Raw genomic sequence first — 17,789 nt, 5'->3', positions numbered from 1 at the left:
AGAAAAAGGAAACCACAGTAGAAACACTTGGAAGCCTTTGATATGCAGGGGTTTGAGGGGAAGGGGCGTATAATGAAAAGAAATAATTTGTATCCCATTCCTACTATGTTTATTAGAAAGAAGTCTAATTAATTTGTGGTTTAATTTCATGTGTGATATAAATATGTGAACAGAATTAGTGAAAAACTTTAATTTTACTTTCAGCTAAACACTAGGAGAGGTAATGTTAAGAATAATAAATTAATTGATCAGCAGTAGAACGGATCTCAATTTATATGAATTTGAGATTTACGGTATTTGCAATTATATTGATCAATCCCAATGCATAAAGCTAATTAGGGAGGCAGAATTCTAGGGGAAAATAAGGATATGAGCATATTTAAAAATAGGGTTTGACAAACTTAGTGTAAGAAAAAATAGACTTTCATATTTAAGTCAATGTATTTGTTACAAATGGTGACCTGTGCAATAAGGAGAGAGATACTTGGATTTTTTTTCTCAATGTTGTTTTACCCTCATCTCTATTAACCTATATAAATGTATCATAGGAGGCTTAATTTTCAGTTTTTTTCGGTCCCCATGACCTAGAAGAGGAACAAGCAGAGAGGATATATAAAAATGATTTTTCTGCCCAAACAGCAATACAGCCGATCCTGCTAGCAAATGCAAATGCAAATGCAAAAAAAAAAAATCCACGAGGAAAGTACTTGTAGGCGGCCTTTGCTTAGAGCAGCAAATCCTACGTTACTAGAAGGAAAAGGAAGTTAGCAGGATGCCAGAACTACTTCGCTCAAGACAGAATTGGAAAAACAGGAAAAACAGCCAGAAGACAGCAAATCCAGAACGAACTGGGGCCATTAAAAGCGCCAGGCAGCGTCTCCCAACTTGGTGCCTTCCGATTGTACAGAATTTACATTAAATGTCCCCAATCTGGCAGGAGATGATCGAATACACAGCATTGCTAACGTCGTCCTTTTGAAGGGTATCAGAAAGGGGGAAAAGATGAGGCCGTCGTATTTTTTGTTTAATTAGAAACACAGCCTACGTTGACTTGAGAACAGCGGGGCCGCCTTTAGCATAAAGCTGCCTTTTGAGATTGGTTCAGAAATCTATTATGATCACGAAAGGGAGCTGAATTCCGCGACCCTGCAGTGACGCACCACTGAACGCCCACGGAGGGGGAGGAAGGGATGGGTCGATTCTCCTATGCGCGCAAAGCTCGTGTAAAATCCACTAGTATCCATCCCCCCCCCCCATGGAGAAAACCTTGCAGGCGCATTAGAAGGGTGGCTCCTTCCTGCATCCTAAAAAGCACCAGCAATAATAACCCGGGTTGTGTCACGTGCAATCCAAAGAGCAGGTAGGCGGGCACGCACTGAGCGCGCCTCGCATTCCTCTCTCTCCCTCTGCCTCCTCCCCTTTTCCTGCTCATTCCAAGGGCAGTGGGAAAGCCCCGCCCCCTTTTCTCTCCTGCCTCGGCCAATCGGGAAGCGGCGTCGTTAACCCCTGGCGAGGCGGAGTAGAGCGGAGCTGAGGGGAAAGGAAAAAAAAAAAAAAAAAAAACCTGAGGAGAAAAGAGGAGGACGAGGCGGCGGCGGCGGCAGCAGCGGCCGGGGCTTGGATTGCCCGTTTTTGATTCTGCTGCCGCTGTCGTCACCGCCCGTAAGGGGAGGACGAGAAAAGGGGGGGGGGGGGGAAAAACCACCAGAAAACGAGGACACCATTCCGCTAGAGGGAAAATAGGACAACAGAGCCTGGCAACCGTGCTCGAAACCACCCCCTCTAATTCCGGTCCCGAGAGCCAGAAGGAGCGGCAACGCAGCCAGGCCTGGTCCGCGGTCGCCCTTGCGCCCCTTTCCCTTCGTTCCTCCGACCGGCGTCTTGATTATCACTAGTGACAGCGCCGGAAATGATGCCGGTAAGCAGGATTGCGGGTGGGTGGGTGGGTAGAAAAGAGGGGTACGGTTTATTGTGGAGAGGAGGAGGTGGTGGAATCATAGCGGGGATAAGCTTTTCTCCGTCCCGGGCGTTTGCGACGAAAGGCCGGTCAGAGGTAATCGCCGAAACAGCCTTACTTACGATCCGGTATCTGAGATCTTAAGACCTTGATTCGATTGGAGGCAGTTGTGGGGAGCACCGCGCCGCACGTTTTGGGTTCCCCCCCCCCACCTCCTCCCTTTCCCAACAGATGCAGGAAGGATTTTCCCTCTCTCTTCCTCTCCCCCCCCCCCCCAAACCTTCTGTGCCATAAGCAGTTGAATGTGACAGGGCCAGGCTGCTGAGGGTGGTTTTCCTGTAGTAGGAGGTAATAAGGTTAGATGTTGGGGTTATCTGAAGGACGGATCGGATTATAATCCCCCTTCCTTTATATATAGATATATATAGATATGGATATAGATATAGATATAGATATATATGGTTAGTTTCTCCCTCAGCCTTCCCTAAGAAAAGGTTGGTCAGCCTGTCAGGAGGATTTAAACCACCGCTGCCAATCCCCACCCCCACAAACCATCAGTTGTTACTTCTTACATTCTTACAAGGTTCTTACACAACCTTACATTGCTATGTATGTTAGGTTCAAGGAAAGGTTGGTGGTTTTTGTTTTGTTTTTTTTAAAAAACCATTGGAATGCTGTGTCCTTTCTGTTTTTTTGTAGAGAATTCAGATGGGAAAAACAGAGGTGTATGAGCTCTCTGGCTTTTCATCTGGCACAGTCAAGGGGTAATCTGAATATGCATCAAAGAAAAACATAGGATGTATGGTGGAAAGCTATGATGAGACACATTCTTGGTGCAATCCTATGTCTACTTTTGTATGAGTAAATCCCAATCCAGAAAGTCTTACTCATGACTGAATATAGTTGGATTTCTATGTAACAGAATCAGGAAGTATTGGACAAGCCTGCATAGTTCATTCTGTACGTTTTTGTATTTATTTATTTATTTATTTATTTATTTATTTATTTAAATAAATAATTTGTTGCCTCTTGGAAACATGCTTGCAAAATGTTTTGCTGCTCATCTCAACATAAAAGAATGTGACCTTGTCTTGGTGCTTTATCTTTTCCAACATCGATAGGATTTTTTAAAAAATTATTCTGTTTATCAGCAATCTGGTTTCTGTTAGTTGGCTGGGCTTTATTTTCACATACATACATACATACATACATACATATAATCTGTAAAGATATAATACATTACTTATTTGTTTGGCTTGGAAAATTATTTTTCCTGAATTGCTCTTGATATGCAAAAGACATGGTTTTTAGAAAAGAAGTATACCTAATTATACATTTCTTTTTATCTCCAATAAATAAGGGAGGGGCAGGATTCCTTGTATTACTAACCATATGAAAAATTGCTTGAACATGAGAATATGAGTAAGAAATAAATGTTGACTGTGAATGGTGAAATTATAAAGTGTTTAGATGAAATTTCTGTAGCATTAAGCATTTTAGTAAGAATGAGACAAACCTATTTGGTGAACTCCCACTCATTCTATGATGATGGTATTTTACAGTTGTGAAAAACAGGGATATTAGAATTAATGAGTTTACAGAACATGCAGATGATTGTAGATTTCTGGAATGGAAAATATTTACAAGCATAATACATAATTGGGCAATAGCTTTATTAGACTGAACCAAAATGTTGCAAAACATTTTGCATGGTTTCAAATTTTTGAGAAAGCATGAGTGATTTTTGTAGCATTTTGATTTGTCTTAGTTAAGGTATTACTTAACTTGTTTTTTTCTCATGAATCGGCATGACTGTCTTTTTGTTTGGGTGTATGTAAACTTAATGACTGTCTTTGCAGTTCAAGGTAACTTCCTGACTTCATTCAGTAGATTGTTCTTTAGATTGCATTCAGTAAATAGGTATAAGACATGTCACTGGATGTTGTTTTATGAAATATGCCATTTAGAAGTTTCTGCTTTCAAAGTATTAGCTTACAAAATGATCATAACATTATTAGAAAGCAGATGTAAAATGAAACCTAATCACCTTTACAGGCATTGTACTGCTGAAGTGAACCTTCCATTTTCTAAATACTGTATGATTTCTATATAATTGTGTTTCGTAATCATTTTTGTTCAGATCTCCTTCCTGCTTTTAAAAATTATGGAGCACCCCAAAAGAGCTTTTGTTTCTATTTATTGATATTTACTATATTAAAAATGAAAATAGATACATTCACAGATGCCACCATTTCTCACAATTGTTTTATGGGATTTTAATATTGTATTATTTTTCAACATACGCTGGCAAATAATTTTGATTTTGAGGACTCCTGAAAAGGTCTTGGGAGCCTCCAAGGTCCTAGGGCCACACTTTAAGAAACATTGTTCTATTGTATAAAGGTTTTAGCATTTTTATATTTTTATATTTTCCAATATTTCTACTCTTTAATATTTCTATATTTTAGATCCACAAATTCATACATCAACTATAGTAATTTGATATTACATTACATTTACATTAATGAATGAATGCTTCAGATCTTTTAGGAAAACATAGTAGCAAGAAAGAGTTTCCATAAACATGGAACAAATGTCTCACCCATTCCTGTAGTGAAGTCCCCTCAATTATTGCCTTATTTACTTTTTTTGTAGTTTCAACCTGCACCATTGTGCATTAGAACTCTGGTCATGACCATAATTCATTCCATAACTTTGGTCATGGCCTGAACCTAATTTTGGAAAATTGGCACTTACAAAAAAGATGGCACGGAAGGGGAAATTGGCAGTGAAAAAAAATTGTGAATTTTTTGGGCAGAACCTGATTTGATTGTGGTCAGAAGCATTCATGACCAGAGGTTCTACTGTACATTGATTTACCAAGAGTAAAGAAGAATCCTGAAGTACACATCATAGTAATACCCTAGTATACACTGATAATATATTGCTGTCCTTTTTAAAAGTGGGATTGAGTAGGCTGTTAAGAAGACTTGGTTCCTATTGACATAATCTCTGATTATTAATAAATCAAAGTCAAGAGTTTTGGAGAACAACACCATAGCCATAGGTGGCTATTAGATGATGAGCCAATAAAGCAAGTTAATACCTTTCCTTACCTAGGGGAAGTTTTTTTGAGCCTGGATCTTGGCTCCTTCATCATCAAAGAAACTCACTTAGAACAAGAGCAGGAATGAATCTACTCCCTAAATTAAATAAATAAATAAGCATAGTTATTCAGATTCCTTAACCCTAATTATTAAATTATATAAGGCCAAGATCATTTCAGTGCTCTTATATTGAGCTGAAATTTGGTGCTTCAGTATCAATACTAGAACAAACATAATTACAGCATTTGAGAAGTATTTTGGGTCTGGGTAAAAGACTTCAGCTGCCACAGATAGAACTAAATTGGGAATTTATACAAGTTGTTCTTTATCTAAATTTAGGGTGTATAATTTTTGGTCCAAAGTTAATGCTATGGAAACTAACAGACTCCCAAAATTGTGTGTGTTAGAATAGACAAAAACTTAAAGTTGAGTTTGAATTGTAAAATTGATGAATTATATTAGGAATATGGTCTCCTTATCTCCTATACAACTGGAGAATAAGCTAAAAATATTATTGCACAAAAATTTTTGGATATTGAATCACAAAAGGATATAGCCATCCTCGGTAAGGTTGGCTTATTGAAATGAATAAGCAATTTATGAACTATAAATGTACTTTTCAAATTGCAAATATCTAAACACAGAAAAGCCTAAACAACTTAGGGAAGTGTTTACAAATGCGAGATTTAAACAGCTTGGATGCAATGCTTAAATATGAAAGATTTAACTTAAGTCCTTTGCAAAGAACTCACTTGCATTTGTGGAACTCCAGAGATAGAAGATACAACATATTTATTATTTCAATGTCAACTTTATAAGAAAGAGAGTGACTAGTATCTTGGACCACCTATTTGGATTCTTATATTAAAACAATATACTTCATATCTGGTCAGAATTCAAAAATCACATATAACATGGCTCTATAATTGAATAAAAGTCTAGTTGAGGTCTGCATATGTGGATCCGACCTGGGTAAATTATAGTGGTGACATAGAAATATGGTTCACATTCTTTATTTTATTCTTATTTAATCTGTTTCTTTTATTCCATTTATACATACAGCTTTATTAATGTATGTTTTATATTTCAAATTATGTCAATGAGACGTTTTTCCATATAATATTTATTTTTTTGAATAATTTTTTATTTATTCAGAAAATTAAGATAAAATACAAACTTCCAAAAAATTACAAAAATAAAATATTTACAAAGCATTAAAAAAATCATAATGTACGTTAAAAGGACAAAGAACAAAATCATATATACATACAAGGTCACCTCTAGTTGAATGCTGATAAATATGTTGCAACAATGTTGCAAAGCATGCCCAAAATTTATAAACTTCAGCATCTATTTGCAACCAATTTGACCTGGCATCTATCTGCTACCGTGTTTCCCCGAAAATAAGACCTTGTCTTATATATTTTTGAACCCTGAAATAAACACTTGGCCTTATTGCCATGCACTCAAAAGCCCGATTGGGTTTATTATCAGGGGATGTCTTATTTTGAGGGAAACGGTATATATAAAAGCAAAGTAATTAACAGGTGAACCAACAGCAAAATTAAACTTAAAAGTCCTCTGTTAAAAATCTATTATTGTATTTAACTCGTAGAAAGTCTACAGCAGCTTCTTATCTATATAAATCACCACAATCATCATTTCTGATCCTCCCAGGAGCAGATATCCTCATTTGATTCTTCATAAGAAAAGTTTTTCTTAAGATTTTGGTTGAGAATTTTGTCAATAATTGTATCTTATACTCCAGAATTATAAACCTCTGCTGTCGATCCATCTCCTTCCCCCCCCCCAACCCCCTATCCAGTCCAAATTGTTTTCCAGTTAAGTATAGTAAGTTCATTCCCCAATCACCATCAATCTTCTTAAGAAAGTCTAGTTCATCATTCATTGATACTGTTAACTCCAAATCTGTAAAATCCATATCTCTTTCAGCTTTCTTCAGTGAACTTGCAGTTTCCAAACCAAGTTCCTTTTAAATCTGTCAACAGCAGTTTAGATTCCAGTCCATCCATTTGTGAGTCTAGGGTTTGGCTACAGTTGCTTATGTTGGGAAATCCTCTTTAGTTTGATTTGAACCATTATTTTCTCAAAATTTTTACCAAAGTTTTCAATTTGAACTTGGTTCAAAAGGATTCCCCCCACCCCCACCCGAAGGCCTCCGAAAGGGCTTTATCTTTAAGTTGGTGCATTGTTTGCATTTTTAATATAATCCTGTAATTGAGCATTTACAACCAGACATGAACAGTTCTTTTCAGGGACAGGGGAGTTAGATATACTGTAACAAAGTAGCCAAAGAAAAAGATGAGATATTTCTCACAAGAAAGAAGGAAGGAAAAAAAGGAAAAAGGAAAATTTCCATCAAAAAAGAGATTTTTAAAAGTTAAGAAAATGTGAAATACCTGTAGTGAAAATCTAATGCAAATGTAAATTCAAACAGGTCATTTTCATTACCCAGAAAATATACTTTGACTTCCATACAGAAAAAATGAAAGTAATTCAGAATTGCAGAATAAAACCGTGAAAAAACATTGAAAAATTCATGTTAAAATCCAACAAGGGATTAGAGTAAATCAGCATTCAACCAGTCACTTAACTTTTAAAAGAAAGATGGAGTTAAAAAAGAAAATTCAAAAGTCTAGACACACTCAGCAGCAGTATCCTTTGACTAAGCTGACTTGGGAATTCTGGGAGGTATTCTTGAAAACACCATGATTAAGTACTACACTAATTCTATTAGGAAGGAATGTAGCATCTGCATTTTTTTAAAGCTTGGAGTAAAGATGAGTAAGGGGACATATGACAGGCATTTAAAATCATGCATGTATAATTAAATATAGATAATATTTTTCTCACATTATTAGATATTGGGTTCATCTATTAAAATTAGAAGAAAGGATGATAAAAAGAGGGCTAGGAAGCCCTCGCTTAATGATTACAACCGGAGTTGGAATTGCTAAACGGATATGGTTATAAAACGCAATGTCACCTGACTGCACTACTTAGTGATGGCCGTTCCAGTAGACCCCAGTTAAGCAAAGACTGTGTGGATCATTAAGTGAGGGCCTCATGTGATCATAATTTCTGACTTCCTGTCTGCTTCCCCATTAACTTGCTTGTGGAAAGCCAGTAGACAAACTGTGATCACATAATTGTGGGACATCGTGAAGGTCAGAAATTTGGGCTGGTTGCTGGAATCACATGATTGCAAAGGTACTGAAACAGCTGAAACTTTGAAGACCAATTGTAAGTATTGCTTGTGCGATGACCAAAGCAAATTTGAACAATCACTGCACAAGTGGTTGTTAAACCGACCAACTATATTACTTTGCACAATTAAGCTGTGGAATTCGCTGCCATTAAATGTTGGTTGAAGGAGAATAGGGCAAATTCATGGAGAATAGAGCCACAATTGGTAGCATGCCTTGATAATTTGATGCCAGGGAGGAAATATTAAGTAAGGCTGTAGCTGCATTGGTGGTCATGTTTGTGGGGTATTTGAATGAAGCCCTGCATGACATAGATCCTTTTCAGTTTATAAGTTATAATAGTATGGGCTGCAATTGTCAAATTAATAGCCATTTTAATAACTCTAGAGACAATCATGTTGATAGAACAAGACAGATATAACATTGGTTTTCATTTTCAATTATTATGAATTTCTTCTAAAATTAGTCTTTGATAATTTCTAATTTTAGGTTATAAAAACTTTAGGTAAAGAGACTCATTTATATTGCCAACATTGCTTTTATTCCTATGTAACCAGATGACCTTTAAATGCCATTTGGTTAAATAATAACTTCAAATACATTCAAAACACTGATGGTAGGATATCATATAATTCAAAACTTCTTAAAATATTTTTTAAAGATCTGTTTATCATTCCAATTGTGGTTTTCTCTTAATTCAGACTAGTGATTTTATTTATACAGTAACATCTCTTTCCTTTGGATTTAATGCAGTTACCAAATTATGACAACCCTGTAAACCTGAATTTAAGAGATAATGAACACAAAATGTCTGTTAAGTCAAGACTTCAGCGTACCCTTGAATTGCTTGAAGATTTCAGTATCTGTTTAAATATGCGTCAGATAGCTCTGCAGAACATGTATTTGAATAGGACACTTTACAAAGTGTGTTTGTGGAAGCAAAGCATCCTGCTTTAAAGCCTTAAAACAGCTATGCCCTTTTGCCATATGTGCTTATTCTGTTTATTATCTTAAGGAAGTGTTGTCGGCATGCAGTATGCAGTACCAGGGACAGCCTTTGAAGCAGCCATGTGATGGTTTGCTAAGATCATGGTTGCTTTACACTTAGGAAAGGAGTATTTTGCTTTTGTCAATACATTTTGCACACCTTTCAAATGTTTTGCATAATTTTAATATTGTGAATAAATTAGTATTATTTTTGAAAGTAGATAGATGCATTTATCGCATTACCTGTTTAATTTTATAACTAGAGTTTACATAAATACTTAATCTAGGTTCCCACACTAGTTCTCCCAGAATATACAGATCTATAAATTTTTGTTGTCTGACATTTCCTAAATTCCATTAATCCAAAATCCTTGCAGTTTCTCATTTCCTAAGAATTTTAAAGATCACCTAATTGTAATATACAGCTATGAGAGGAGAGGTGCTAAATCTGTGAGTCTGTATATTTTCCCAAATTGTGAATAAGTTTTTATAATTTTGCTTTAATGTGTTGGAAGAAATGTCCATCTGGGTTCAGTTCCAAGTGGGGAAAAAGACACTGGAAACATGGAGACTGCTTGGAAAGATGGTTTAATGGTGGACAGGAATCACATGGCTTGAGCTCCTGAGCAGAATCATATGGCTTGAGTTCCTGAGTAGAAAAGAAAGAAGTCCCAGATACTGGGAGTGCCTTGGTTTTATGCCCTCTGTTAGGCTCCACCTCTGAGTTTCTTGTTCTTGTATAAGAAATGTATCCTGATTGGTTGTCAAACTCCCAGGTGATCTAGGGGTCTTAGCTAACTTTGTAGGTTGTCTGAAGCTTGCTTGAGCCTTGCCAAGTGGTGAGTTTCTGTTGCTAGATGGGTCCTATTGTGTTGCAGATGATGGCCTATTGAATGAGCTTGGCTGATGCCTTAATGGCCCATTAACAAAGGTGTGTGTGTTGAGGGGGGGAAGGCAGGAAGCTGCTTTGTCTTTAAAACATGTTTCTCCATTTCTTATTCAGGGAAATATAATATTCTGCCTTTTTTAATATTTCCTAAAATATTTCATTCTTCTAGGAGAGGGGTGAGTGCTAACTTCCTACAAATGATAATTAGATTTTTGTTATTCCAAATAAAATGTTAACATGAGGGTTTTTTTTTACTATTCTGTTTAAGAATTGTATGATTGCATAACAGCACCTTTTTAAAATAATGAAATAAACAAAACTCATAGGAAATATGCAACATATTGCCATTTTTGTAATTAGCATATTGTTAACTACAAAAGAAATGTATACGCCATTTATATAATATAGCAACTTGCATATCTTTAATGATTAATATCCTTCCTCCCTGGAAAATTTTCTATTTTATCAGTTTCATTGTAAATTTTGGTATACCAAAGTAGTATTATGTTCTCCAACTTTATCCATTCTTTTTAGCTCGATTCCCTCCTTACGTTTGATTTGAATGATGTGAAAAACCTTTCAAAATGATACCATCTTAAGGCAATATAAGATTTGGAAAAGATGGCACTATCTAGGTTTTTCAAAGTAATGCCATATTTTTCTAAAACTTTATCTTGAATACAGAATAGAGGAATAAATTAAAATACATTTTGAAATTGTAAGGAGAAATGTTAAAATCTTAACTCTACAGTTACAAGTAGTTCTTGAGGTATGATAGCTCATTTAATGACTATTCAAAGTTATAATAGACCCTTCCAAAAGCTACATATGACTTTGTTTCAAAGTTACAAATTCAATGTGGCTGCTAAGGCACATGTTAACAGGCAGGGAGGAACCCAATCCAGATCCCTTATGAGACAAGCTGAGAGGCTATGTCTCTGGGCAGAGAAGCGCCATTTGTCATTACAGGCTGAGCATATTTCAGGGGCCACAAATATATAGGCAGATTGGCTCAGCAGGGCCACCGTTGATCATGCAGAGTAGCACCTGGATCTGGCTTTATTTCAGGAGATGACGGAGTGCTTTGGACTTCCAGTCATGGATCTGTTTGCAACTCCGGGCAACGCCCAGCTGACAAGGTTTTTTGCGACTTTTGCAATTCCGGGAGGGGAAGGGGCCGATGCGCTTCGCAGCCCTTGGCCACCAGGGCTCCTCTATGACTTTTCCCCCGTTCCCCTCATCCTGAGGGTAGTAAGAAAGATTTTGGCGGAATGGGCAGATGTGCTTCTTCCGGCGCTGCACTGGCCGCGGCAACCATGGTTTGCCAACTTAGTTGCCTTCTCGGTGGCCAGCCCTTGGAGGATACTGCCGGACAGAGTCTTCCTCAGCCAGGGGGACTTGGTCCACTTGGATCCACAGTGGCTCCTGTTGACTGCCTGGCATTTGAGCGGAGGTCTCTGACCCAGGATAATTATTCCTCTAAGGTGATAGACACCATACAAGCCTCAAGGAGGGCTTCAACAAACAGAATCTATGATGCGACCTAGAAGACATTCTGCTCTTGGTGCTCCAGGTTGCATTTGAACCCTACTTCAGTGTCTGTGCCCCAGATACTGGAGTTTCTTCAGGCAGGGCTGGACGCCCAACACAATCCGTCACCAGGTGGCTGCCCTGTCATCAGTCCTTACTTGCAGGGGGATGGACTCTCTTGCTCACCACCTGACTGTCCGCAGGTTCATCAGGGGAGCAACAAACCTACGGCGTCCAGTGGTTCACTGATACCCTACTTGGGACCTCATTAAGGTACTGCAGGCGCTGACCGAGGCCCCATTTGAACCACTGAGAGAAGCCACATTGCTTTTCCTGACCTGCAAGGTAGCATTCCTGGTGGCCATAACATTGGCCAGGTGGATATTGGAGTGCACTTCCCAGACGGATAGACGCACTATCCATCTGGGGAGATCCCTGTGTGTCACATGCTAACAGAGTGATCTTATGTTTGGACCCTTCCTTCATACCGGAGGTGAACTCATGGTTCCACAGGACCCAGGAGCTTATCTTGCCCAACTTCTACCCCAATCCAGTGTACGCCCTGAGAAAGAAGTGGCACACGCTGGACATCAGGAGGGCACTCCAGATTTATATCAAATGAACTTCCACTTTCAGGAAGATAGAGTTGCTCTTTGTGTTGCTCCAGCCAGCCTCCCTAGGAGCCAAGGTCTCACGATTGACCCTGGGCCACTGGATTCGGGCATGTATCGCCAAATCTTATGAGATACAGACACTTCCATTGCCCAAAAGTATGTGGCCAAGGAGTGTGGCCACAAGTGCAGCATGGGCAACACAAGCCTCTCTGGAAGAGGTTTGCTGTGCGGCTACCTGGTCCTCACCGTCTCTTTTCATCAAGCACTACAAACTGGACAGCTATGCCTCGGCTGAGGCGGCCTTTGGTAGGGCCGCCTCCAAAGGGTGCATGCAGATGCGGGGACTTCGGACCTAGCTGCAGCCCACCCGTAAGAACAAGACCGTTTTGGTATGTCCCATTCCTGGATGCTATCTCCACTGCAATGGAGAAGGGGCATTGGTCTTACCTGATACGCTCCTTCTCATTTAGTGGAGATAGCATCCAGCCCCTTCCTGATGCTGGGCTGGTCCTCGGCCCGTCGGGGGAAGAATTTTTGACCATGGCACGTCAGGTCTGTCTCTATGCCTTCGCCAAAAGCTGGGGACCGTTGGGGTAGGCATGTCCTCACAGCTTTGACAGACTCAGTCCTATTGGCTAGCAGATGAGGACAACCCATTCCTGGATGCTATCTCCACTCAACGAGAAGGAGCGTATCAGGTACAACCAACCATCAGAATCGTCAGTATTCACTTTTATTGAAATCAAATTTGCATATGTTGTGAATAATTCCATTTTTTTCTTTAAACATAATATGTATATTATACATACTTACTTGAAAGGATTCATTATGTATACATCGATCTTCAAATTTATTAAGTCAGTGAATCATAATCTTGTCAGTTTTCAGAACATGTAAATAACCTCCAAATTTCTCTTGCCAGCCCTTTTAAACTCATCTTTGAGAATAGTTCAGGAAATTGAAAGAAATCTTTCTGCAAGATATGTTATTAGATCTAACTAATTTGCTATTGCAATTAATACTTACAGTACTTGCTTATCCTGAGGTTTTAGATTAATTTAATTAAGGTTCTGAAATACCTTAGAGAAATTAAATTCCCTTTTTCAATCTTAATGCAGAAATCAATCTTATGTTTTTAAAGATAAATCTCTAATACTCTTCTGAATAATTCAACAAAATGTATCCAACAAATGCATTTAGAAAACCAGAGAATATTCAGTATAATAACACAGAAGCACACTGGTCATCACTTTTATGACAAATATGTGAAAATTATTATTCATTCTTGAAACTGATTTTGTTGTACAATATTGTTGTATTCACAGTATTTAGTGAATCATGTAAACATGGACTTAAGTAATAAGTAACATAATGAGTACATAAAACTTCTGGAACTTCCCTTTTCAAAAATATTGTTCTGATTTTCTAGCATAAATAGAGCATCATTACAGTAATGATGTTCATGAGTAGAATATTGGCCTTTTCAAAAAATGGTTTTAATATAGTAAAAATTCATTTCTTTTTGAATTAACAATGATTTTTTTGCAAAGAACACTTTCCTTATGGAGTTTCAATAAAATATCATACATAGGCCATTAAAAAAGCCTTGGTGTCCATTATTGTGAATTTGTTCAACTGTAGTGAGACTTGTTTTGTTTTGCGAGCTTAGCATATGTAGTTAATTAGTCCTGTCTGGACTACTGTAACGCTGTCTACATGGGGCTCCCCTTGAAGAGTACCCAGAGGCTCCAACTGGTCCAGAATGCGGCCGTGTGGAAATTATAGACCAATCAGCCTAAAATCAATATCTGGGAAGATACTGGAAAAAATAATAAAAAAATAGATTTAGAAACAAAGTTATAATTAGTAACCAGCACGGATTTGTTAAAAACAGATCATGCCAAACCAATCTTATTTCATTCTTTGACAGTGATTAAATTACTAGACCAACAAAATGCTGTGGACATAATATACTTAGATTTCAACAAGGCATTTGACAAAGTAGACCACAACCTACTTCTTGGTAAACTAGAAAAATGTGGGCTAGACAGCATCACTACCAGATGGATTTGTAACTGGCTGACAAACTGTACTCAACAAGTACTCCTTAATGGTACTACATCTACATGGAAGGCAGTAAACAGTGGGGTACCACAAGGTTCCCTCTTAGGCTCAGTACTCTTCAATATCTTCACTTAGATGAAGGAATAGAAGGGGAACTCATCAAATTTGCAGATGACACTAAGCTGCTGAAATAGCCAATACCCCAGAAGACAAGCTCAGGATCCAGAAAGATCTTTACAGACTTGAACAATGCGCTCTATCCATGAAATTTAATGAAGAGAAAAGCAAGGTTTTACACCTAGGCAGGAAAAATCAAAGGTACAAGTACAGATTAGGTGAAACCTGGCTCAAAAACAGTAACTTGTGAGAAGAATGTTGGAGTCTTAGTGGACAACCACTTAAACATGAGCCAGCAGTGTGCGGCAGCAGCCAAAAAAGCTAATACAATCCTTGGTTATATAAACAAGAGGAATAGAATCAAAATCATGTGAAGTATTAGTATTGCTTTATAAAGCCTTAGTAAAACCACACCTGGAATACTGCATCCAGTTTTGGTCACCACATTACAAAAAATATGTTGAAACTTTGGAAAAAGTGCAAAGAAGAGTAACGAAGATGATTGAGGGCCTGAGACAAAAACATAAGAACGGTTGCAGGGATTGGGTATGGCCAGTCTAGAGAAAAGAAGGACTAGGGCTGACATGATAGCAGTATTCCAGTATTTGACGGGCTGCCAAGAAGAAAAAAAGGGGGGGGGATTTATTTTCCAAAGCACCAGAAGGCAAGACAAGAAACAATGGATCAAAACTAATTAAGGAGAGAAGCAACCTGGAATTAAGGAGAAACTTCCTAACAGTGAGAACAATTAACCAGTGGAACTACTTGCCTTCAGAAGTTGTAGGGGCTTCATCAATGGAGGTTTTTAAGAAAAGACTGAACAGTCACCTATCTGAAATGATATAGGGCCATGATGGTGAACCTATGGCATGAGTGTCATAGGTTGCACACACAGCCCTCTCTGTGGGCACATGCGCCATCACCAGCTGCTTTTCTGGTTTCTGGTGCACCAGCGCACCGGAAAATAGCCAAAAACAGGCATGCGCCTCCAGCCAGCTGGTCTGTGTGTTTCTGGCGCTCCGGCGCATGCACATGCACACACATGTAACGCATTCTGGTTTGGGCCTCGGTGTCAAAAAAGTTCACCATCACTGGTACATTTGCAAATGCTAAAATTTGGATGAAATAGCAAATATATGAAAAACAAAAATAAGATGCAAAATGAACTTGGTAAGTTAGAGAAGTGGGCTAAATGAAATTTATCATTATCTGAGATTTCCTGATCTTTGTATAAGTGCTTACCATTGTTTCATTTTTTCTTATCGGAGTAGAATGATGGAAAATTGGAATATATAGTCAGATGTTACATATACAGTATATAACTGTATTAAAACCATATTATTTTCTACTTACTTTAAATTCTTTCATTATTTAGACATGCATCTGCTAAGCTGAGGCAGTGGTTAATACTACACATTTGATTAAGTGAATTCTTCTTGTAAACTTACCTAATTAGGTGAAATCCAATCCACAATATCTGCTGTCACTAGGCTCTGTCTTGTTTCAGTAGTCTGGTTTATCTTCACACGTCATTATCTCTTGTATTCATTTACTCCAGAAGATGCCCATTTAAGTAGATTCTCACTGCAGCCTGTGCACAGGAACTATTTTAGATTCTAGTTTTCACTGTATATTTTATTTTTCTCTGTGATTTACACATGAACCCTTTAAGAATGATTCTTCAAAGCCTCTTAAACTTCTCAAAAGAAAAAGTTTGTCAACATGGCAGGAACAGCATAAATCAGAGAAACAGAAAAGTAAACAAAATAATGAAAAAAAAGGTGAGAATGAAAACAACTATTTCATTATCATAATGCTCTCACAACAATTCTTATAATTCGTGCGGTGGTTTGCAATTATTATGTACTACAGACACAGTAATGTTTTCATGTTTAGAAATTTACTGTTTGTACATGAATTTGTTTTCACTTGCATGTTTACATTTTGTGCTTGAAATTTTTTAACATAATATTTTAGAATATTATTACAATCACATTGTCTTGTAGATACTAGCTTACAAATTAAAAATTATGTAACAAATATTGATAAGGACAGCAGAAATTTTTGAAAATAGTATTTTTCTACTTTTTTCTCATTTATAATATTCCATAATTAAAAGCATGCTGCTTGTAAGACAGGTTTTACTGTTGTTTCTTAGAAAATAGTTTGTTTGTTTTTTTTGCTTTAATATTTGTGTGTGGATATTTAGTAGATATTTCTACTATTTGGGATCCTTTATTTATTGCATATCTGGAGAATTCTCTGGTGGCCTTGCCATCTGTATATTATTTTGGTGATTGCCTCCTGGTACTTTACAAAGAATAAAAGTGCAAAACAATTGTTAGTATTTTTTAACTCTGACAAATATCTGTCAGGTTGAAAAATAATGCACTATTTTGCAATGAACAAGAGGCTATTGTATAGTCAGATAGTTTTAGAAAGTTAGTTTCTGTAGTCTGACCTTGCAGTTGTAATTTACAAAGTCCTGCCTTAGGTTATTTTTTACTAATAACAGTTAAATGGCTGTTGCATTTCCTGAATTTGTAGATGAAACAATAAATTTCAATTGTCTGGTGTACTCATTAAATCTTAGAATGTGTGTCTAAAAATTTCAATGCCATCTCATGACACATTTCAAAGCCACTCTTCATATCATTTATAAAAATATCCTTAAGGGCATTTTACATGATCATTGCTTTGTGCAATTGTTCTTAATTTATTATTTATATTTCATATTCTCTGTTGCCTACATTTTGTAAGTCTGAGTCTATATATTGCAACTAGACACTTCTGGTTATCTCTTCCTCTCTTTTAGCAAAACTGCTGTTGTTGCTGCTGCAGGAAAAAAGAGACTGGAGTTAAATAGGTTCTATTCTTCAGCAGAATATAATTTTATTGAACTACATTCAATAGCAGACATAATTGATCACAAACAGTTCTTCTGACCAAAAAATTGCATTGTTTTATCATTTTGATGGGGCATTGGTTAGAATGCAGTACTACAGGCTACTTCTGCTGGCTGCCAGCAGTTCTCACCGGCTCGAGGTTAACTCAGCTTTCCATCCGAGGTTGGGTAAAATGAGAACCCAGCTTGTTGGGGGAGATATGCTGATTTTGTAAACTGCTTAGAGAGGACTGTAAAACAATATGAAATGGTATATAAATCTAAGTGCTATTGCTATTTCCTAGGAAGAAGAAATTATAAGAAGTTGCCTAGTATACTAGGTAAAGAAATTTGTTTAGGTTCATCTTCTTAAAATATTTTTTTTAATGTTGGATCTGTTATCTTACATTTTG

At 37.4% G+C, this 17,789-nt stretch overlaps 1 protein-coding gene across 3 annotated transcripts in view; it reads left to right on the top strand.

Annotated features, from left to right (window-relative positions):
- Positions 1-1,575: 1,575 nt before the first annotated feature.
- PPP1R13B (protein phosphatase 1 regulatory subunit 13B) overlaps positions 1,576-17,789 on the top strand; it is a 56,443-nt gene continuing 40,229 nt past the window's right edge. The window contains exon 1 of one of the 3 annotated variants that reach the window (XM_070942271.1): positions 1,576-1,918. In XM_070942271.1, coding sequence (XP_070798372.1) covers positions 1,910-1,918 — 9 coding nt within the window. In that variant the 5' untranslated portion in view covers positions 1,576-1,909. Of the gene's footprint in view, positions 1,919-16,150; positions 16,274-17,789 lie in introns of those variants that run through there. The other 2 variants (XM_070942263.1, XM_070942279.1) reach the window with 2 other exon arrangements.

This window comes from Pituophis catenifer, unplaced genomic scaffold (genome assembly GCF_029215685.1).
Source record: "Pituophis catenifer annectens isolate HBS135680 unplaced genomic scaffold, rPitCat1.0.hap2 SCAF_1, whole genome shotgun sequence".
Taxonomy (NCBI): domain Eukaryota; kingdom Metazoa; phylum Chordata; class Lepidosauria; order Squamata; family Colubridae; genus Pituophis; species Pituophis catenifer.
This window is presented reverse-complemented; position numbering and strand designations above follow the sequence as displayed.